Raw genomic sequence first — 22,673 nt, 5'->3', positions numbered from 1 at the left:
CGCGGCACAGGCTGGAAGGCCGTGGCCGGGGAGCGTCCAGCCCACTTCACGTGCAGCCGTCACCGCGGATGCACCACGGGGCCACAGAAGGTTCTGGACTCCGTGCCTAGGGCCGTGCTTCTCAGGAACCGTGCCGAGCCGCTTTGCTCATTTCCAGCGAGTTCAGAGGCCTGACCGGCCCACCCTCGGGGCTCACCCTGCGGTGTTCCGGTGACCCTCTGCTGCCCTAGGCCCCCAACTCTGTAGGGCCCCCTGTAGCCACCCTGCCTGCTCTACTTCCCTGACGCCTGAGGGGCCGTGTGCAGACATGGCTCGTTTCTGCCCCAGCTCAGCGGCCAGTCCTCACACTTTTGAGGGCAACGTGCTCCCCAAGCAGGCGAGGGGACACCAGCAAGGGGCCAGGCCCCCGCCCCGGGGACACACGCGGGCCACAGCCCACAGCAGATCATCCTGTGAGACTCTGACACCACAGCTCCCTCCGGACGGCTCTCACCCGCCACCGGCTCCTGGCTCACTCAGCAGGACCGACCTGGGGCTTGTCCCCCTGGGCTGGTGGCTCCCTGCCCGCTCGGCAGGATTGACCTGGGGCCTTGTCCCCCCCGGTGGCTTCCCTGACTCCCGGCGAGGAGCCTGAGAGCGGCCGCACCACCGTCCTCGCGTCTGCACCCTGTCCCCCAGCCGCCGCAGACCTGAGCTCCCCAACGAGCCGGGCTCTGCATGGCGGGAAGGGACCAGGGCTGAGAACAAGCGGGTCGCCTCGGGCCAGCCCCCTCACCTGCCCCAGGATCTCCTTGCACGGCCACCTGCCCCAACCTGTCCTTCTCATAGCGTCCCAGCCCCTCCAGACCCCTTCTCCACGTCCTCAGTGCCGGCTCTGCCCAGGCCATGCAGCTCCCCAGGGACAAACCCGTTGTCTGGGAACATTTTCACCTGTCACAACTTGGGGGTGGCATCAGTGGGGACCATCCCACGAGCGCATGAGGTCCCCATGCGTGTCTGTGGGACCAGGAGGCGGTCCCATGGCCCCAACTGCTGGCAACACTGACGATGCTGATATTACAGACTCAGGAACCCTTCCGTGGCCTGGCCGCCTTGGCTCCGGCTCGGCCCAGGGACGGTGTGAGCGGGTGGCCTGCAGGGGCACACACCCCTGGCTGAGCCCCCGCGGGGTGGCTGCGGGCTGGCAGGGGGCGGGGGCGGCCAGCCTCACCTCCCGCTCCAGGTAGGACTTGAGCGACTCCGTCTCGTTGAGCAGGGTGACGCTGCATTTCCCTCTGCAAGAGAAGGGCAGGCGTCAGAGGGGCAGGGTGGACCCCGGGCACCCGCCGGGCCGCTGGGTACCTGATGTGAGTGGCGGGCAGCGACTCCAGCTGCCGCGAGAGGAACAGCTCGCGGTGCCGCAGCTGGTGCTTGAGCTTCTCAGGCAGGTCCGCCGTTTCGGGGTTCTCCACCTCCTCCTCCGTCTCCCCTGAGGGGCGAGGGTTTCCCGTGAGCTCGCCGCCCCAGGGCCCCCAGCCCGGCACCCGCCCAGCCGGCTCGTGAGGACCCTCCCGCACAGGCAGCTCTCACCTTCCTCGCCGCTGTCGGCCCCCGGTCCGGTTCTATAGCAGACTGACAGAGCTACGTGGCAGACAGACAGACAGACAGACAGTACCCAGACGACAGGTTAGCAACGGAGCACTGCTGGCCCACCCGGCCACCCACGGCCCGGGGCAGCCCCAGGTCAGGTCGGCAGTGCACCTGCTGTTCCCAGAGTGCTGACCCAGGCGCCCTCAGCCACCCCTCCGGAGCTGGCACATCGGTGCCCACAGGAAGCACACGGTACCAGGGGTCAGGGGACCTCGGAGACACGGTGGAAGTCTGGGGCGGTGCGGGGGACGAGGGGGCCGGGGCAGGGACACGCAGAGGTTGGCCACCCCACAGGGGCTGCTGCACTCGGGCAACATCTGGGAACCCCATTCTCCATCTTGGGCCCTCCCTCCGCCCCCGCCCCCCCACCCACCACAGCCCTCTGCTGCCCCCCTGTGGTGACTGCACGGAGTCCCCAGCCTCCCCCCTCCCCCCCCTCCCCCCCCCCCCCCCCCGCCCGGCTCAGACAGAAGCCCGGGCTAGGGACACCAGGGGAGGTGGTCCTGTGTTTGCTCCAGGCGTGTGGGCCACCAGAGTCCGAGTGCCCACTACTGGCTTCGTCTTCCCCTGCCTGCCCCGCCCACTCCCGCAGACCCACAGGCACAATGCACCCCCAGCCGGGGACACTGCCGTTGTCCAGACACCCGCCAACCAGCCCACCTTACGCTCACGGCAGTCCTGTGATGGCACCGTGGGCCCAGGCAGCATGGCTAGGAACGGGGCCAGAGACCATCATCCTGGGACCCTCCCCACAGTGGCCGGGAGACCCCCACCCATCGCGGCCACCATCAGCAGTGGCAAGGAGGGGCCCCAGGAGTGGCCACGGCTTGGGCCACATCAGCACCTGAGGAGACGGGGAGAGAGCGAGCTTCCCACAGCCCCTGTGCTCCAAGCCTTCCTTCGCGCCTGGTGGACCCCTGGGTGTGGGTGGCACTGGGGCACTCGGTCTCGAGGAACCCAGGGGGTCAAGGTGGGGGAAGGCCGCCTGTGGTGCAGAAAACCCTGCTCTGGGATCCAGTGCGTCCTGGTCCCGGGCCGCGTCGGGGGCCGGCCCTCCCAGGCACAGGCAGGCCCTGCACTCCCACCGCACCCCTGGGGCTGACTCACACCCCGTGAGCCCCTGCAGCCTACTCTGTCACCCGTGCCTGCCGTTCTCCCAGGGCAACAGGGTGCTGTCTCAGGACAGCCCTGTGCGTGCGGGCGTGTGCATGTGTGTGAGCGTGTGTGCACGCGCAGGTCTCAGGGCAGGGGGCCGCGGCCACGTCCGCTATGGGCTGAGGAGGTTGTTGCGGTTCCCCACAAGGGGCAAGGGCTGAACAAAAGGTGGCTGGGAGACCTCAGGAAGGGCTTCACTGCTGCGGGGACGCCCACGTGGCCTGGGACACCTGGCCCATGCTGGGGGCTGGACGCCCTGGCAGTGGTGGGCAGGGCTTCTGTCTCAGGCCCCCAGACCCAGAAGAGACCCCAGCAGCTGACTGGCCATGAGGGCCAGGGGCCTGCCTGACCAAGCAGCGGGCCCCCTGGGTGTCTCCCTTTCGCCAGAAGGGTCCCCGGGAAACCCCAGAGTATCCTCACACCCTCCCCTCGATGCTGGGCTGGGGCCTGGGCAGAAGGGTGGATCAGCCTCACCCCGGCCACAGTGAGCGCACGGAGGGACACACGAGCAGAGACAGCCCCATGCAACACGGTTCCCGGGAACACCACTGCAAGACAGAGCGGCCGGCACAAAGCACGGGGCTTCCCAGAAAGTACCAGCAGGGCCCTGCCCTGACAAGGCCACGCCACCGGCCTCACTGGGCCCCGTCACACATGACACGCACCCCGGGACAGCGCTCTGGGGAGCCTCGGAGGCCACTGCCCTCCCAGCAGCTCCAACGTGGTCGTCCTGGCAACGGCGCCCCCCAGGTCCTTCCTAGAGCCCTCCTGGCCACCAGCTGACCTCTGGGGGGCCTGGCAGCAGGAAAGCCCGGCCCTGAGGCCACGGTGGGCCACCACGTACTGAGGGGGTGAGGACTGCGGTCGCTCTGGGCGAGGCAGCGGACACGGGTGAAGAGATCCTCAAGCATCAACACCGCAAGTCAACAGTGACTCCACCCAACCTGGGCCACAGACACCGGGGTCTGGCCAGCCCACCCCTCAAAGTCCCTCCCACCCTGCGGCATGGAACAGAGACCACCACTGCTGATGCCTGTAGGGCCAGCAACCGAACAGACCCGTCCTCCGGACTGTGGGCCCGAGACCCCCGGCTCTCTGCCCCGACACCCACAGCCAGGAGGGCAGGGGTGGCGGGTGCAGGCGTTGGGGCTGAAGATCGAGAATGTATGCTTCCCGGGGGCGCTTCATCGTCCACAATTAGACACAGAGCCACCTGTGTCACAAGAAGGCCACCGGTTATAGGACACGCCCCGAAGCCTGGACCCGCGGCCTCCCCATGACCACAGACGTTCCCTCGGTGGACATCCCCTGGGAGGCCAGGCAAGGCGAGGCCAGCACAGAACGGGCTGCACTGATCCTGGTGAGGGTGCGGCCCCCCATTCCAGACCTCACTGCTTCTCTCCTCACCCCTGAAGCCTTGGGAGACCCAGTCCCGGAGCACCCTCTGACCCCTCCAGGACCCACGGAGGAGCCCAACCTGGCCTGGGCGTCCTGCCTCTCACAGCACCGTGCTGGGGACACAGGCAGAGGGGGTCCCTGGCCTGACTGCTGCCCTGACCTGGAGCCTGACCAGGAAGTCGTGACTCCCCCGTGTCTGGACCTCTACCCAGAGGAACCAGGGTCGATCGGGCGGGGGGGGGGGGGGCCACAGGGGAGGTCTTCACCCATGCAGGAACGATACCCGGTAAACTCCCTAAGAACGGTTCCTGTCCCCTGGCTGGACGGCCCTGTAGGCAAGCACCTGGGAGCCAGGGTCAGTCACAGTCACAACCACTGGTGTGCCCCCTCATCCCAGGAGGGAGAGTCTGGGACCCCTCCCCTCGCTGCCTGGTGGGAGGGGCCGTGCGGGACCCGGGGCTGGAGGTGCACACGGGCAGCCGCACCCCCACGTACGTGGGAGCAGACGCAGGCCGGGCCCCAGTGGATGCCTGTTTTCAATCAGGAGCCTTGGCCACCGATGGGGAGGGAGACCTCAGGGCTCCTGCCAGGCTGCTGGGAGACCCCCAACATCAGTAACTCCAAGACTCAGGCTTGAACTACAAATAGAGAGACTCTGGTTCTAAAAGCACTTTCCAGACACCAGTGTAAACCTCCCGGCCAAGTGGAAAGGAGTGAGGTGTAGCGGGACCAGCAGAGTCCTCGCCCCCGCCCCCTGCAGCCCCCTCCCACCTGGCCTCCCTGAAACATCCCAGGACGGCTCGATCGTATCAGGAAAAGTCCTGCAGCAAGCACACAGCAGGCCCACCTTTCAGAGAAGGGGACCCCGGGGGGACGAGCACAGAGACCCCATGCACCCAGAGCCCAGGTTACAGCTACAGGACAGGTGGCCTCACCAGCCCAGGACCCCACGAGCCGACCCAGGGAGGGGCGGGGGAGGTGGGGGCCAGCCCAGGGGGAAGCAGGAGGGGAAGGTGGGGGCTGGGCCCCGGGGGAGGGGGCGGGGAAGGTGGGCCCCGCGCCCTGCAGGAAAGGCCCAGACTCACTGGCGTGCTTGTCGGCCAGGGCGATGAGGGTGCTGGAGATGTCCCGCCTCCGGTAGAAGCACACCACCTTGGCCTCCACGTTCCCGTTGGCGGTCTGGAACAGCAAGGCAGGGTCTGAGGACTACCCCTCACCCCCCACCCCCCACCAACTGACAGCCCCCAGCAGGGCCGACTCTCACATGGGACCCTGAGTGTGACCAGGAACAGGCCCATCACAGGAGGGGCCGTGCCCGGGAAGATACGGGGCAGTGACACCTCCAGCCGGCCGGGGACGGGTTGCACAGACCTAAGCCCAGCCTGTGTCCCTCCCCTCCAGGTCTGTTTCCCCCCCACCCCCCTCTCTGTGCCCCTCCCTTCCAGATCTGTCTCCCCTGCCAATCCCCTCCCTGTGCCCCTCCCCTCCAGGTCTGTCTTCCCCCCCATCCCCCTCCCTGTGCCCCTCCCCTCCAGACCTGTCTCCCCTGCCAATCCCCTCCCTGTGCCCCTTCCCTCCAGGTCTGTCTTCCCTCTCTCCCCACTGTGCTGTCTCCAGGACACAGGTGGACCCCAGCCCACCAGCCGGGGCTCACTTCTGCTGGTCTCCGTGTCCCTCCCCCAGGCCTTGCTTGCTCAGGGCCAGCAACTGGTGGACATTTGGCCACAGGCAGCTGTGCCTCGGCTCCTGGAACACCCTGCCTTTCCAGCACCCCTCTGGGTGTGACCAAGGCCAGCTGACCACTGACCCCGGTGCCAGGGAGCAGCCCCCAAGGGGCTGGGAGCAGCTGATGCGTGCCCTGGGGACAATGCTGCCATCCCAGGGCTCAGAGACGCCTTCAAGGGCTTTCAAAGACTTTGGCCAACACGGGAAGAGAGCAAGACGCTGAGGGAGTCTGCTGGGTTAGGGTTAGGAACAGACCCTTCCTCAACTAACGGGAGCTTCCAGAACCTTCAATGACACCAGGCTCATGACCACCACTCCAACCTTCCCAGGGTGCAGCATTCTAGCGTTTACATCCTGAAACGAAGTCGTCTCTAGGTCGAGTGTGGACCGTCCGGCTCATTCCACGGAGCCAACAGCCTCTTAGGAAGTCTGGTGATGTGTCACACACTGCGCCCCGGGCGCTCCCCGAGGCTAGGAGACCACCCTCTGCCTAGGAGAACCGACCACCTTCCAGGAAAGCAGGGTAGCTGCGGCGAACGCTCCCTGGAGCCCGCGGACGCCCTGGTGTCCAGAGCGCGCCGCGTGCCCCACGGCAGTCACGCCCTCGTAAACGGCTTCAGTGCTGGGAGACGCTTAAAGCCGCCTCGGCCACGGGGCCCACGTGGAACAGTGTCTCCTAGAAATGGTTCCCAGGATGGCCTGCTGGGCTCCAGGTGAGGAGACGCCTCACGGGGACCGCCCCCCAGGACCGTCGTCAGGGCCGCGGCAGCGTCAAGGGCGAAGTCTGACACGACAGCCACCGGACCTGTGAGCTCGGGAGCGGCGCCCCCTCATCCGTGGGGCCGGAGGGCGGCCCACTGTCTTCAGGGCCCAGGTCCACCACGGAGCTCGCCTGGCAGGGTCTGTGGGGCGCAGCCCTCGGCCCCCACTCGTGGTGGCCCTGGTGGCCCGGCCCAGGCCCGACCCTGGAGACCCAGCACGTGCACACCTCTCCCCCACACGCCCAGGAGGATGGCTGGCAGCTGGGGGGCAGGGGCTCTCCGCGTGGGTCCCAGGCCCTCCCCCTTGGGGTCCGTGACCCCTCTTCGTCCACCTTCTGTGCTGTGCTGGCCCGACATTTCCACACACCCCAACAAAGCCAGACGCCAAACTTCCAAAATTTGGCTTCTAATTCCAGGACGGCCTCCCCGCCAGGACCCCAGGACCCCCCCCACCCCTCCCCGGTTCCCACACCCCAGACGCCAGGCCCCGCCCCTTTTCTTTCAAGCCCAAGGTTTCCTTCAGCCCCTCCGGCCCCTTCGGGACCTAACTTCCCATGGAGACAAAGCCAGCGCAAGAGAGACTCAGGCACGGTTCTGAGAAGAAAATGTGACAATTACTTTGAAGGTTTACAAAAGCCCAGAGTCCTGGGAGGGGTGGGGACCTTTGTCACCCGCCACCGCACAACACAGGCTAGGCTTCATAGGAGGAGGTGTAATATCCAAGAAGAGGTCCCCAAAGAGCAGACCCCTGAACCAGTATGACCACTGCTGTGGCTTTTTTGACAGGTTTTAAAAGAAAACTCATTTTAGAATCATTTCCAACTTACAGAGAAGTGGGGGGGGCAGTGCGCTGCCCCTGCCCCCCCCACCACCCTCCTGCTGATTCACCCACTCTTGTCTGCAGGTGCCAGTGCTGCCTGGGCCCCAACCCGTTGTCCCACCTCTCAGGCAGGGCCTGGGCTCACCCTCAACTCATCACCTAACCCTGGGCTCTGGCTTTATTGCCAACAGCTCCAGGTTTTACCTTCCACCTTTCTGTGGACAGGGATGTTACCCCCCCCCCCCCCCAGTACAGACAGGGCTTTTACTAAAATTCAAGGCCTTCCTTGAACACCTGACTCCCCTGGGCCGTTCCCCCGTGACCACGCCCAACGGACAATGTGGGGAACACACCAGGGACGCATGGGGGACACCGCTGTGGGGTCCAGGGCTCGGGGGGGGGGGCAGTGGCCAGGGTGGGACCACCAGGGAGGGCCTGCAAACTGACCCCCTTGCAGCCCCTGCTGGGACCCACTCGCCTGGCCCCACTCTGAGTGGCTCCAGAATCCACTTCAGTCAGGCCTGAGTCCCACGTTCCGTGGGGCGGCAGGGGGAGGCTGACAGGGGCTGAAGATGTGCCCGCCAGCGTCCGAGCCTGCAGGCCACCCCGTCCTTTTACATGTGATCCCAGGCAAGTCTCTTCGCCACCCCCCCACCTTGACCTGACCTGTTCTCCCACCCCATCGGGGCCCCTGTCCTTTCACACGTGACCCCAGGAAGGTCTCTCTGTCCCCACCCGGACCTGACCTGTAAGGGGGTCCACAGGGCACACAAACCCAGGGGTCCGACCAGGCTCAGAGCTGACAAACATCGGCAACCGCCCCTGCTCTTGTCAGTGCCTCCCGGTCACACAACGGGCTCTCCATGTCGCAGCCCAAGCCAGGGGCAGGGACTGCGCCAGCCCGCTCAGCGAGGCCACCTACAGCCATCTACAGTCACCTGCCCCGGGCTGCAAAACCCACTGTCAGTGGCAACTCCGGCCGGCAGCCTGGGGACGGGGGGGAGGGGGAGGGGGGACCCCCGCCTCCCCCAGCCACACGCTTTCGCGCGACTGCCCCCTGAGCAACCTCTCTCTGTTGCTTCCTTGTGACCCAAGTCAGCACAAGCTGACACGTGTGGGTGGGTGACCGGCTAAGGATGCCGCCCGCCCCTCCTCTGGGGCCCCTGCCGCTGGGGCCGCTGTGAGCAGGTTCCTGCCAACGAGGCGCCCGCGGGGCACAGGGACCGGCAGCACAGTGGCCTCAACACGTCCTGGTCGCCCGCCCCGGACCTGAGACCTGCGGACCTGGCCTCAGGGCACAGGCTCCCCCCGCTCCCGCGGTGCTGCCACTGCTGGAGGCTCTTGGGGGCACAGGTGCCCCTAAGTCTGGCCTTCTCGCCCCTCCCTGCCTCCTGCCAAGCATCCCAAGCCACACTGCCACCAAGACTGAGGAAAGCAGCTCCAGGGAGGACCTCGAAGAGCACAGCAAGGTCTTCCGTGGCCAGTAAGCGACCGCCGCAGCCCTGCCCCCAGGAACCAGGGGAGACAAGGGCCCACAGGGCCAGGGAGTGCCCTGACCCGACGCCCCTGCGCCGTGACCACAGTGGACACGCGGGAGGCGTGGGCCCAGCGCCCGGCCCCAGCCACGGCCTCACCCCACGCCCGCCCAGCCTGGGAGGGCCTGCCGGAGGCTCCAGGGACGTGGATGGAGGGGAGGACGGTGCACGTGAGCAGGAAGGAGGCAACGTATGGGCAGGGCCCACAGGGGACCGTGGCTGCCCAGGCAGCTTCCTTCCTTCTACGGCGGGGCCTCCGGAACCTCCAGCCCAGACACCGCTGGGACGCTCCTGTCCCGTTTGAGCCCCTGCTAGGCACACCTGTCACAAGGCCACGGGGGCGCCACCGCCCGACTCTCCAAGGACAGGAACCGGTTCCAGGCAAGTGAGCCTTGGTACAAAGCTACCAGAGGGTCTGTGGCCAGCCCCAGAGCCCCCCGCCAGCAGGACCCCCAGCATGCACGCACGCACACGCACACACACGCGTGCTCACACTACCTTGTTGAGTTCCTCGATTCTGCGGATCAGGTACGGGTTGCTGGAAGAGTTCTCGAAATAGACGTAGTCTGCAAACAGGAAGAGAGAGTGTCACCCACAGCACTGAGCCCTGGGGAGCAGAGAACAGGAGGACACAAAGAATATGGGGTCCACACCATCCCAGCGGGGAGAGGAAGTAACCAGAGACATGTCAGCGGGTGCTGGGCCCGGGCTCAAGACGAGGTGGGAGGGGGCCGCCCCAGACAGGAGCCCACCCCCAACCCCCATCCCTGGGGCCCTACACCAGCCGCCCACTGGGAGCTCTATCCTCCCAGGAGGGGCTAGGGGTACCACACTGCAGCTCTGCCCTGGGGACAGCTTCCCAGGGGCCACTGCTGCCTGAAAGGTGGGCCCTGAGTCACACAGGCTGGGCGGGCAGGACAGCCAAGCACGGCCACCACGAGCCCCAGAGACCATGGCAGCGTGCCGGGCGGGGGGCCACCAGGCCCCTGCATCTCCTCCCCCTGCCCCGATGAGCCCCTGGCAGCGAGCGGAGGCCAGGGCCTGGGGTGGGGATGGTGTCAGGTGCCAGAGGAACAAGGCCCAGACGAGCGACCACCACCCGGCGGGCCCCCCAAAACGCCAGGTCAGCACGGGCTTCCCTCAGGCTCCATCTCGGGGAGACCTGCCCTGGGAGGCTCACAAGGAAAGCCCAGGATGGCCGCGAGACCACCGAGTTGCCAGCGGGGCCCCCTGGCTGACGCCTAGGCAAGCTGGGGGAGGTTCGGCACCGGGGACGGCTCCGCCTGCCCCTCGGTGCCCACAGGGCAGGCCTGCGGGGGACGGCTGGTCGGGAGGCTCGCCTGAGCTGGAATCTGGTTAAGGCCCGGACACGGCCCAATGCCCACACTGAGCACAGATTCTGCGGAAGGACCTGGCCTGGGACCCCGAGGAGGGGCCTGAACAAGCACGTGTCGCCTGCGGGGCTCACCGGCACAGCCGGAGGACACGGCTGCATCAGACGCGGCCGTGCCCCCACCAGAGCCCCACGGGACCAAAAGGCAAAGACACCAACCACCCAGAGGGGCATGCTCATGGGTTAGGGGAAAACAGGGGTCAAGGAGGGGCCGTGGACGGGCACGAGGTCCGCTTTGAGGGAGACGGAAATTCTCTGAACGCGGAGCGTGGCGCCGCTGCTCAGCTCGCAAAAGAGGAAACTTCAGGGAACTGCACGCTCGGAACGGGTGGATTCTACCAGGTGCGAGTTACACCTCGGAAACGCACTGTTTACACGACGGTCTCACGTTGATCTTCTAAGCTTCTGTTCTAAGAAACTAAAGAACGAATTAAACCAAAAATGTCATTCACGTGCACTCCAACCCGGAGACAACCCAGCCGCTCACGATTCCAGCGGCCGACCCCTCCGAGGGCGCCTCCCAGGGTGGCGGGCAGGGGGCCCGGGGAGCAGGAGCCACAGAGCCCCACACGCTCCCCAGAACTCACAGAACCGCGCACTCGAGGAGCGCGCGTGGCTGCGCGTCAGCTACGCTGCGGGTGACGGGAAACCGAGCGACACAAGACCGCAGGTAACGAGCCAAACGCAGGACAAGTGAAAACAAGCGCGAGAGGAAGCAAAGGAAGGACGCGGCTTCACTGTAACACCGGTAAGCGGGCACACCCGGGGTGGGCTGACCAAGGAGCCAGAGACCTGAGCTAGGGACGCCGGGGCGGGGGTGGAGGCGAGGGACGGGGTGCGATGGGCACTGGGCACGGCTTCGCGCCAGGAACGGAGCCCGGGGAAGACTGAGCAACGCTTCACAGACACGAAGCCCCGAGCTCTCTGCAGAGAAGCCGGTACCCTGACGTCTGCTAAAGGAACCGGGCTCATAGATAAAACCTTCCAAAGTCAGCCAAGAGAGTGAAAAGAGACGACAGACAGACAGACGGCCCTCCAGGCCCAGACGGCGTCACTGGGGAACCCACCAGACGCAGGAGCGGGATCTGACGCCAGCTCGTCCAGAGAGCAGACGCGGAGGGACGCGGAGGGAACGGTCCCCACCGGCCCTCGCGGCCACAGAGCGCGGGACAACAAAGCGGCTCAAGGGAGCGGCAGCACGCCCAGGCCAGGCGTACACGGAGGGGACGATGCGTCGCAGCCACCGGGATCCCCCTGAAAACACCGAAGCCCACGGCAGCCGGGCAGGGAAGGAAGGCTGTGCGGCCATCTCAGTGGATGCAGGACAGACACGTGCTCCCGACGAAAACTCTCTCAGGAAACTGGACATCAGGGGAAGCGTCGACCCGATAAAAGGCGCACGTGGAAAATCTGGAGCTGACGTCACACCCGACGATGAAGAACCACGCCTTCCCCCCAAAATCGGGAGTGACGTGAGCACATCGGCTCTCCCTGCTGTGCACACTCCGTCGCCAAAGTCCGCGAGGAAGAGAAGTACAGACACCGGGAAGGGCCCTCCGTCTGCAGAAGACATGCTGTCCACACGGAAATTCCCAGAGTCCACACAAAAGCCATTGAAACGAATGAGGGTTTAGCCAGCTCCCAGAACAGAAAACAGCACGTGGACGCTACTATTTACAACAGGCCCGAGGAGCATTAAATACCTAAGTATCCATTTGAGAAAAGACCTACGGATCTTCAAACATCGAAGCCCTGCGCACGGATCTGGCAACTACAAAACACTGGGGAGGAAAATGAGCGAAAAAAGGGGTCACGGGTTAGGACGCAGACGCGGTCAAGGGCCAGGTGGCAAAGACCTGAGGCCTGCAGGGCAGGACGCTGCACCAGAAGTATTTTGTAGGTACGAACGCAACACTCCCACATACCTTTATCGATGAAATTAAAATGAAACGGTAATAATCAGACACAGTCTTTTATGATTTTTTTAGAAACTTTTTAATGTTTATTTTATTTATTTTTGACAGAGAGAGACAGAATCCGAAGCAGGCTCCGGGCTCCGAGCCGTCAGCGCAGAGCCCGACACGGGGCTCGAACCTATAAACCATGGGATCACGACCCGAGCCGAAGTCGGACGCTCAGGTCCTGAGCCGCCCAGGCACCCCTCAAACACGATCTTTCAGAACAACACAAGCCTACTAATGAGAAGAACTGAACTGTTTTGGGGGAGGACCTTTTGCTTCCCCGCGGTCCAGAGTCAGCGTCGAGCACCATCCAGACCGACGGCGATGCCCGTCAAACGCTGACGTGTGGCGCGGCGGGTGTGGCCAAGCTCGGTATCTACGGGCAAGCATACGCTCTCCTGGACACATTCACCGCTTGGAAAGCCTACACCAAGCCCCATCAGGTTTTTCTCCTTGACGTTCTCCTTTCAGCAGACAGGAAGGCCTGGACTGTCCATGCCCTGCATGTCCGCATGTCCCAAAGGAGAGTATGGCCCCTAACCTGCTCCTGGGGGATAACCCCAAGCCCTTGGGAGTCCCACGCCTGGTGAGCCACGGCTCACTGGGGATGCGCGGCCACACGCACACGAGGTCGGGCGAGCACGCTTCAGGCACGTGGTCACGGGTGGTGGCCAGAGAACCAAGCACTGTCCGTGGATCACTGGGAGAGGCCGGCTGAAAGCCCGACGTGCTCATTACTTCCGCTGACTTTGGCGCGGATGCTTCTGTCGTAACCAACCGCAAGGAGGGGTGTGAAGGCCTCAAGGAGCCCTCGGGCCCACAGTGGCGCAGCAGGAGACCCTCCACAGCAGGGGACGCGGGAGCTGCTGGCAGTCAGGCCTTGGAAACACAGAAAGTCCCTCGGGGCGTGAACGGGGTCCGGAAGCACTGTCGGAGCCCTAGATGAGGTCCCTGTACATGGGACTGGGGCGGAGATCTGCCTCTCGTCGTAACCAGGATGCTGAGGAGACTACCGAGAGAGGCCGGAGCTTCAGACGTGAGTTGTCACCAAAATGGCTTTACCAGCAGAAGTTCGCACACGTGCGATTTTACATAATTTTCAGATGACCTCACGACCCCGACCACGTATGCGGCAAGAAGTAGTTTCCAAAGGCACACAGTGACAACGGTGGTTCAGAGCAGTCCTTCGCATCCCCCCAAACTTCAGTTTCGGCCCTGAATTTAAGAAGTCACAATAAGGAGCACCTGGGTGGCTCAGTCAGTTAAGCATCTGACTTCAGCTCAGGTCATGATCTCACGGTTCGTGGGTTCGAGCCCCACGTCGGGCTCTGTGCTGACGTCTCAGAGCCCGGAGCCTGCTTCGGATTCTGTCTCCCTCTCTAGCTGCCCCTCCCCCTCTCACACTCCGTCTCTCTCAAAAATAAATGTTAAAAAAAAATATCGTTTTTAAAGAAATTAAAATTTAACAACCAGGGGGCGCCTGGGTGACTCAGTTGGTTAAGCATCTGTTTCTTGGTTTCGGCTCAGGTCATGATCTCAACAGTTCGCAGGTTCAAGCCCCGCATCAGGCTCTGTGCTGACAGCACGAAGCCTGCTTGGGATTCTGTCTTCCTCTATCTCTGCCTCAAAATAAACGAATAAACGTTAAAAAAAAAAAATTTAACTGTGGCTGCGCCATGGAGCTGCCCGGCGGGGCAAGGAAGACACCAGCTTATACTTCAGACGGACAAGAATTCTGTGAACCGGGCTGCCCAGAGGTGTCCGACCGGCCGTCGGCTCAGGTCATGATCTTGGGGTCCGAGGTCAAGTCCCGTGTCGGTTGGGCGCATAGCGAGAAAACTTTCAGAACTGTCTCTCTCTGCCCCCACCACCCCTGCTCTCGCACACTCTCAAAATAAATAAAAATTAAAAAAAATAATAATTCACAGAAGTGATGGTGTGTAAGTCCATGAGGTCAGAGGACGGTCACGCTGATGCATGGGTTCGATGAGGCAGGAGGGACTCACACTTGTCACCAAGTGGGGCTTGGAGCCTCGTCCGCATAGTCACGTCACATGTGAGACACGGGTCCCAGACAGGGTTCCCGAGAGAAACGCACTGGGGGGGGAGGGGGGGCACGCGCGGACCAGGTGGGAGGAGGCACCGGGGTCCCGAGGTCATGCAGCCCCGCTGGTCCCGTGGGGGAGCTGGCTGCGAGGAGCCGCTCCTTTGGAGACCCTGCGCTTCTGCTGACAACTGTCCGCGCTGAGCTGTGGGGACGCGATGCACAGGTGCTGCCTGCCCCCCGACCCCCGGTTCCCGCGAGGGAACGGTGCGGCACGGAGAGCCGCGTGACTCACCCCAACCCCAGGCCGCGGGTGACCCCAGCCCCTGCCACTCAGCCCGCCGGCGTGGCTCAAAAGCAGCCAGAGGCTACCCGCAAATGAGCCAGCCAGGCAGCGTCCGAGTGACACCGCAGTGTGGACCCTCTCGGAACCCACCTACAACAGCTCGACACCACCCGGCCCGCACTCCGCTGCTGCTTTTCTGTGGGGAAAATCTACGGGAGAGCCGACTTATCCCGACAGGCTCGGCAGCCGGGGAGAGGGACGAGCCCGGGAGCCCACAGTCCTGGCCCCGAGGCTGCCCACGTGGACCAGTGGCAGGAACCGTGGACACGTGGCAAACCGATGTGACAACAGAGCCAGCACGTCCAGTGAGAAAGGAAGATCATTTTTTTAATGTTTATTTTTAAGAGAATGAGTGCAAGAGGGCAGAGAGAGAGAATCCCACAGCACAGAGCCCCGTGTGGGGCTCGAACCCACGAACCGTGAGATCACGACCTGAGCCGAAGTCGGATGCTCAACCGACTGAGCCGCCCAGGCTCCGACACTCACAATGTCAACAAACGATAATGGACGCTCACGCATGTGCCAAAAAAAAAGTGAGAGTCCCAACCCTGACCTCACACAAAACTTAACCTAAAATGGATCACAGACTCACACGTAAACCCAAAACTATGAAACTTCTATGAGAAAACAGGGCGAGAATATCTGTGAGCCTGGGCCAGGCAGGTTTTGTGGAGGCGCCAAATACACACATCGTAAAAGAGAAAACCTGTAAGACACGCCCCTGAAAACCAGAGCGTGAAAGCAGCTCCCACAATTCAACAGGAAGAAAAACAAGCACCCCGATTTTTAAACCGGGGCAAAGGCCCGCGCACACACCCGCCCGGAGAGCAGAAGCTCAGGGCCGGTCCGCGCGGGGAGGCTGCCAGCCCAGGCCCGGCGCGCCCTGGGGGAGCCGAGGTGCAGCGCCGCCGGCGGGACGCGAGACGGCCCGGCCATCCCGCCACGCAGCATCTGCGTGTCACCAAGTGAAATCCGCGCTCCCGGTCCAAACACACAGCCCCGCTCCTGGGCGCTTTCATCCGGAAGTCAGGACACACGCAGAACTCAGCACGGGAGTGCACACTCATCGTCGCCCAAAACTGAGGACGGCCCCGCCAGGGTCTGCGTGCCTCCAAAATTCACGCGGAAACCCCCCCCCCCCCGGGAGATGGTGCCGAGAGGTGGGCCTTCGGGGGTGCCTAGGTCACGAGCGGGTCCCCTCAGGCAGGAAAGCGACCTCACCAGACACCAGACCTGCTGGAGCCTTGCCCTTGGACGCCCAGTCTCCGGGCCGCGAAAAATAAATGTGTCCATTACAGGCGGCCCCACCCGTGTCACAGCCGGAGCGGACGAAGACAGGCCCAACCGTCCACCGGCTGCTGACACGGGCAGGAACGCCGGACACGTTACACTCCGGGAGGGGAGCCAGGCTCAAAACGCCGCGTACGGTGTGGCTCCACTTCCGGGACGTGCCGCACAACACAGACTAGCAGGAATGGACGCAGGTCCGTGGCTGTCGCGAGCTGGGGGGAGCAAGGGCTCGGAAAACAGACGAGGAGGAAGTTCGTGGGGCCGTGGAAATGTTCTCAAGGGCTGAGGTGGGCACACACCTGCCATCTGTCAGAGTCAAAGACTGTCCCCGACAAAGCACTTACTCCGTACAAGCCCGATCTCAACAAGCCCGACTTTAGAGAGAGTGAGCAGGGGAGGATCAGAAAGAGAGGAGAGAGAGAGAATCCCAAGCAGGCTCCGAGCGATCAGCACAGAGCCTGATGCAGGGCTTGACCCCACGAACCGTGAGGTCATGACCTGAGCTGCAATCAAGAGTCATGAGCCACCAGGCGCCCCTACCAACCTGACTCTAAGCGTTAGGATGCCATGCACAGGGCACGCCCCTCTGTGACTGCGCTCTACGGTGTCTGCTAATACCCAGCGGCTTCGAAGGGGCACAGGGTCAGGGGCCGCCAGCCTGATCAGCACGAGACCTGGTTCCGTGTCTGCTTCCTTTCAGTGTCCGCTGCTGATTCACTCACTGAGCTCAGGGCCAGCGGCTCTGTAACCAGCACCGAAGGGGCTTTCCTGACGCAGGCGTGTTCCCCGCGAGGGACCTCGCAGCCTCCCTGCACGTACAAACACCAGACCGGATGGCACTCAAAACGATACAACAAGGATGTATGAAACCACGGTACCAAACAGGCCAGAAGGACCCCGGTTTACAGGGCGCAAGGCGTCGCCTCCTTCGATCCCAGCTGGGGACCTGCTCGTCGGGCACTCACTTCTCACAGCTCTGCACGGCTGCCACAAGGACCGATCTGGGCCACAGACCAACGTGGGGAGTAGGCGGAGGCAGTGGTGCGGGACCAGCAGGGACAGTGGGGACGGTGCCCGCTGAGGGCAGACCCAGAGAAGCAGAGGGTGGTCCTGGCAATGAGACCAGCCCACAGGGACGGGGGCCATGGGCAGCCGGGGGGGGGGGGTGGCAAAAGGAGGTCCCACAAGAACACGGACACCCAGCGGTGCCCGGCACATCACCGGAAGGCCCCGCCGCCCGCCCTCCACGCCATGATTGTCAGAATCCCTCCAGAAGTGGCTCCCACCAGGTCTGTGGGGGCCGGGGACCCCTCCCCTAGGCCCGGGCTCCCCCTCTGCCCCTCCACACTGGGGACACCTGCCAGCCCAGCATTTTACTTTTTCCAAATGTGGGGATGAATCAGGAGAAACCAGCAGTAGCCGGCCAGGCACAGAGCCCTCGAGCCCCGGCCGCCACGTGGAACCTGACTCGCGTCTCTGTGTGACTCTCTCCCAAATAGTGCACAGGAGTCCCAGGACTCCCGCCTGCTAACCCTACGGGCCCTGCAAGCTGACGGCCTGGCCACCTTCACGCAGGCATCCCTCTCCCGTCCCTTCCCTGGAAGGATAGCCAGCAGCACGTCACCGTCCCCGTGGCAGTCTGGGGACCAGAGCCTGCCTGGAGGGGGAGGTACCGATGACACAGGGGCAGCAGCTGATGTCCACTTCGTGCAGGTGGCCAGATGGTGGAGGGCTCCCAGGCACCGGGCCTGAGTGGGCAGGGTCCCCCATGTTCCTCTGGACACATCACCATCCAGATCCCCCTCTGCCACCCCCTCCCTCTTCTTTGAAGATCCTGCTGGTTCTGCCGCCTCAAATGAAAGGTGAGTGGGAGTCGCGCAGAGGGTGGCTCACCACGGCCACGTCACAGGCGGCCTCCTGGGAAGTCCGGCCCTGCAGAGGGCGGGGGTCCCTGCGAGGAGGTGCTGCTGTCTGCACCCTGACCTGGGGGTTCAGCCAGGTGGGCCCTGTGGCTCGGGGCTGGGACAGGGCCAGGCGGGTGGGTTACAAGCCCTCTAAGACTTTGGACTGGACCCTCCGCTCCTCGGAAGCCGTTAAGCAGTTTTAAGCAGCGAGACAGCTTAGAAGGATCATCTCCTAAGGCAGGTCACAGACCACAGACCTGGGGGCCAGCCTGGGGGCCGCAGTGCGTGTGGGGCAGGCAGGTGGTGCCCATGGGCGCCTGAATTGGCAGCGGGGACTAGAGGGACCCTGGGATGTCCTCAGAGCCCAGCCCAGACCCTCGGCCCCCCAAAGACAGCACCCCTGGTCCACCCGTGCACAGAGCCCTCGGGAGCCCTGAGAAAGCTGCATTCCGAGTCTGATTTGGGCCCGCTTGGCCCTGGATGGTCGGTGGGGGGACTGAGAGGACACAAGGGTCCCAGGGAAACTGGGACCCCAGGCAGCAGAGCCGGCAGGCCGGGCAGAGGGAACAGGGGCAGCCCTCCCCTCGGACAGGGGGCCACAGGGCGCCCACTGTGCCTGGTGTGACCAGCCCCACATCCACACCTCCAGACCACAGCGCCCGCCCTGAGCTGGCGGCCCGTCCCTCGGGCCCTGGGCATGAGGGATTCCGTTCCGTGGACCGTTTACTCCAACATCCTTCATCAACAGCTTCTTTTGTATTAAGCCACAGCTTCGTGGCCAAATTCTTCTCTCAAGAGACCTGGGAGGCCAAAGCAGGGCTGGCTGCCGCGGAGGGCCCACCCGAGGGACAAGACCGGGGGCGGCGGACACACAGGGGCCACGAGCGCTTCCCCGCCGCCTCTGCAAGTTTGGGATCCTCAGATGTACGGACTCCCCACCTGGTCAGAACCTTAAAGCGCAGGGACAACGGCAGAGGCACGGCTGACGGGAGGACAGGGTTCCGAGGGGCACAGAGCCCAGAGCACGGCCCCAAGGGAACACTGCCAAGCGGTCAGGAGCGCCAGCACATCCCGGCACCTTTTGAAAGTACGTTTTTAAAAGCCAATTACTACCCAAAAGAATGGGTGTTAGCTTCTTGCAATGAAAGAAAGGAAAGGGGGGGGGGAACCCCAAGGAAAAGCTTATATTCTGTCAATCAAAAAGAAATGCCCCAAAGGCTAACCATGGTGTCAGGTGGCTCACGTCCCGACTTAGGCTCTTCATGTCTCAAACCTCACTCGACACCTTTGCCTTAAGTTGCAGAGAGAAGAATCGCCCCGAGGTGCCCTCAGCCCACGGCCCGTTCCAGAAGCCTGCTGAGGCCTGGGAAGACAGACCCCGGAGGAGCAGAGGTCATGGACCCTGACCCTGCCACCCACGGCCAGGCCCCGCCTTGCCACACTCGTAGCCGCCAACAGAAGGCCTCTGTCGGCAGCCAGGTCACTTCCCTGGGAAGAGCCAGGCCCTGTCCCCTCCCCGGCTGACCCACTCCACCCAGCTGGTCAGCTGGCACAAAGCCGCCACCCGGCCTTCGCCCCGCCCAGACCTCCTGGCAGGGCCTCGGAGCAGCCTGCCAGGTAAAATGCAGGACACCCAGATAAGTCTGCGTTTCTGCTGAGGATTTTCTAGCATCTATGTGTCCTCTGCAATATTTGGGACACGGTTCGAGTCAGAAACTGCTTATGTGACATTCAAATCTAGCTGGTGTCCTACTCTCTCCTTGCTGGATCCGGCATCTCAGGAAAAGGCTCTGTTCCCAGGGTCCTGAGTGGAGATAACAAGGGGCGGGGGGGTGTCCCCTTCTCAGAATGTCCCTGCGGCAACCCCCACCACACCAGGGCCGCCCAGACAGGGCCATCAGCTTGGGGCCAGAGGGGGCTACGTCTTCCAGACGCCCCCTCCCTAAGCAAGCGGTGCTGAAGGACAGGACACCAACCTGCCAACAACCCCCCCTCCCGCCCCGTGACCACCAGCTCTGCCAGGACCCAGGCAGCAGTGACCCCGAGACCCCGTCTGCAAACCACGAGCAAACGCCACTTCTGCGGGAACCCACAGGGGGTTCGAGTGGGAGCGTGTGGTCACACCTGCGGAGCACAGAGATCCTTGTCCGCTGGGGGAAACGGAGGCACGGGAAGGTCTGAGCGGTGGCCAGGCCCCCACCAAGTTCGGAGCCAGACAGGCCTAAAAGCCAAGCAGCCCCGCCCACACACCAAGGGTCCCAGGGGCCTGTGGCCTGGTGGGGGCTCTGCTAAAGCCCCCCACCCCAGAAGGCCTGAGCTGAAGGCACAGCAGAAGCCAGTCGAGGGCCTCCAGCCCTGCAGAGGGGAGACGATGCCCAGGGGCACCCGGCCCACCACCCCACCTTGCCCCTCTCTCGTCTGCATCCAGGGGCCAGTGCCTGTGTTCCTGTGATCATGTCTTCATTTATTCAACGGCCCTTGTGGCCCAGACAGCGCGTGGGAACCAGGTGTAAGCCAGGGCCTACAGGGCCTTGTCACTAGTCAGTGGGAGCCATGGGGGCCTTGAGCCAGGAAGGGGGGTTCTGCACTGCAGGAAGGTGGTGCCTGGAGGGTACGTACGGGGGGGGGGGGCAGGATGGAGAGACTTCTCTACAACACAGGGAGGAGCCCTGAGCCGCAGCGACGGGGGCGGAGGGGGCCAGCTGAGGGAGGGGCCAGGGGCTCCTGGGATGGAGGAGGGCCAGTCAGCCCCCGGGGGCCAGGCACCTGTCAAGGTGCCTAGCTGGCAGTGTGATGAGGAAGAACCTCTGGGGTGACACTCCAGCCTTGCCCTCAAGGTGGGAGATGAACAGCCCCTCTGTTCCAGGCCCCTGCACCCCTGCCTGCTGCCCACACACCCTGCTGCTAATAGGATGTAGGCTCCCATTCCCAGGACTGCCTCTGAACTGGGGGGTGGGGGGTGGGGTGGGGTACTGATGGCCAGGCAGGTGCCGTGCTGACCCACTGCACAGATGAGGGCAAGCCCAAGGTCGTCACAAGGCTGGCCCAGCTGGAGGGAGACGTGAGACCCAGGCCCCAGGGGGGCCAGCCAGTCAGTGAGGAGGGGAGACTGGGCCAGGGTCCACCCAGAAGGTTCTCAATCCTGACACACTCCACCAAAGGAGGGCGACCAAGCATCTGGAGGTCTCGGGAAGGGTGGGCACCAAAGGAATGCGGGGGCAGGAAGGGCACCCCGCCTCCCTGTGGAAGTGCCGAACGAGGACAAGCCCGGAACCCCAAGGAACAAAGTGGGGCCCAACGCTGGGGGCTTCCTAGGACCCAAACCAAGGGAGGAAGTGGGGGAAGCCTCCCCCAGGGCCCCAGCCAACTCAGCACCACCCCCATCCCCACCCAGGGCTCCTTGCCTGTCCCCAACCCTTGCAAAGCACCTCTTTGCTGGACTGGGGCAACAGGAGGCGGTGAAAAGTTTTGGGGTGCATCAGAAGTGTGCTCAGGGTAAGCGCAGCCTGCTGAGGGCCCCACAGAGGGAATCCTGCTGGGGGAAGCCCCCAAGCACAGAGCAGGCCCTCCTGGGCTCCCAGGGAGGAATGTGGCCCCGGTATGGGGCTCCCCACCCCTGCACTGGAGCCAACCAACCCCCAAGGCCCTCCACACCGCAAAGGCCCGGAAACTTGGTCCGGTGGGTGGGGGGGGGGGGCAGCCTGAACCTCCCAAGACCATGTGCTCCGGCTCAGGGGGAGGGGGGCTCAAGCCAGCCCCAGCCGCAGGCTCTCAGGCCCACCAGGCCCAAAGGATGCTCAGCGCTGCCCAGCGTCTCCGGTGCCCGGGGCCCAACAGACCAGCCGCTGGGCCCCCAACAGGTGGGCAGAGCCCCCGCCTCCCTGCAGCCCGCTCGGCCACCACCACCCACTGGCCCCCGTCGGGGCCGGGCCCAGGGGCCATTTCGGGTTGCGGACTGGGGCGAGCGGGGCCAGGGCAGAGGTGGCGGCGGAGGAGCAGGCCGCTCAGAAAAGATGGAGTGGGAAGGGGAAGGCGGCGAGGGCGGGGGTGCCGCGGGGAGCGGGGTGGGGGGGGGCCCGCTGGGGTGGGAGGAAGGATGGTCGGCGCTGGGGCGGGCCTGCGGTGGGGGAGGGGTGCAGGGGTGGAGGGAGGGGACCAGAAGTGGGCCGCGGGGGGGCCGTGCGGCCGGCGCGGCGGGCGGAGCGGGTGGGGGAGGGGATGGAGGAAAATGGGGGAAGGGGAGGGACGAGACGGGGGCCCGGGCAGGGGTGACGGGGGCCCGGGGGGGGGGGAGGGGGGAGGTGGTGCTGGCGCGGGCCCGGGACGGCGGTGTGGGGCCGGAGGCCCGGGGGGCCGGGGGCAGGCCCGGGGGGCCCGGGGCCGGGGGGGTGGGGGCGGCCGGCGGGGACCGGGGGCCGAGCCCGGGCCCGAAGCGCATAAAGGCGGGCGGCGGGCGGCGGCGGCGGCCTTACCTCCGACCCTGTACATGTTGGCGGCCATGTCCGGGCCGGCGGCGGCGGAGGGCCGGGCGCGCGGGGGCGCGGGGCGCGGGGCCTGGAGGCGGAGGCGCGGGGCGCGGGGCGCGGGCGCGGGCGGGGGGCGGGCGGTTTAAAGGGGCCGCCGCCGCCGCCGCCGCCGAGGCCGCCGAGGCCGCGCAGGGACCGAGGGCCGCGGCGCGGGCGGGAGAGGAAGAGGAGGAGCGGCCGCGGGCA

General features: G+C 64.7%; 1 protein-coding gene across 4 annotated transcripts in view; it reads right to left on the bottom strand.

Moving 5' to 3' along the window:
• MTA1 (metastasis associated 1) overlaps positions 1 to 22,578 on the bottom strand; it is a 34,716-nt gene extending 12,138 nt beyond the window's left edge. For all 4 annotated transcript variants that reach the window (XM_023256149.2, XM_023256150.2, XM_023256151.2 and 1 more), the window contains exons 1-6: positions 22,434 to 22,578; positions 9,522 to 9,589; positions 5,268 to 5,361; positions 1,570 to 1,620; positions 1,342 to 1,468; positions 1,211 to 1,274 (exon numbers count right to left, since the gene is read on the bottom strand). In XM_023256149.2, the coding sequence (XP_023111917.1) occupies positions 1,211 to 1,274; positions 1,342 to 1,468; positions 1,570 to 1,620; positions 5,268 to 5,361; positions 9,522 to 9,589; positions 22,434 to 22,461 (432 nt within the window). In that variant the 5' untranslated portion in view covers positions 22,462 to 22,578. The remainder of the gene's footprint in view (positions 1 to 1,210; positions 1,275 to 1,341; positions 1,469 to 1,569; positions 1,621 to 5,267; positions 5,362 to 9,521; positions 9,590 to 22,433) is intronic.
• Positions 22,579 to 22,673: the final 95 nt, after the last annotated feature.

This window comes from Felis catus, chromosome B3 (assembly GCF_018350175.1).
Source record: "Felis catus isolate Fca126 chromosome B3, F.catus_Fca126_mat1.0, whole genome shotgun sequence".
Taxonomy (NCBI): domain Eukaryota; kingdom Metazoa; phylum Chordata; class Mammalia; order Carnivora; family Felidae; genus Felis; species Felis catus.
This window is presented reverse-complemented; position numbering and strand designations above follow the sequence as displayed.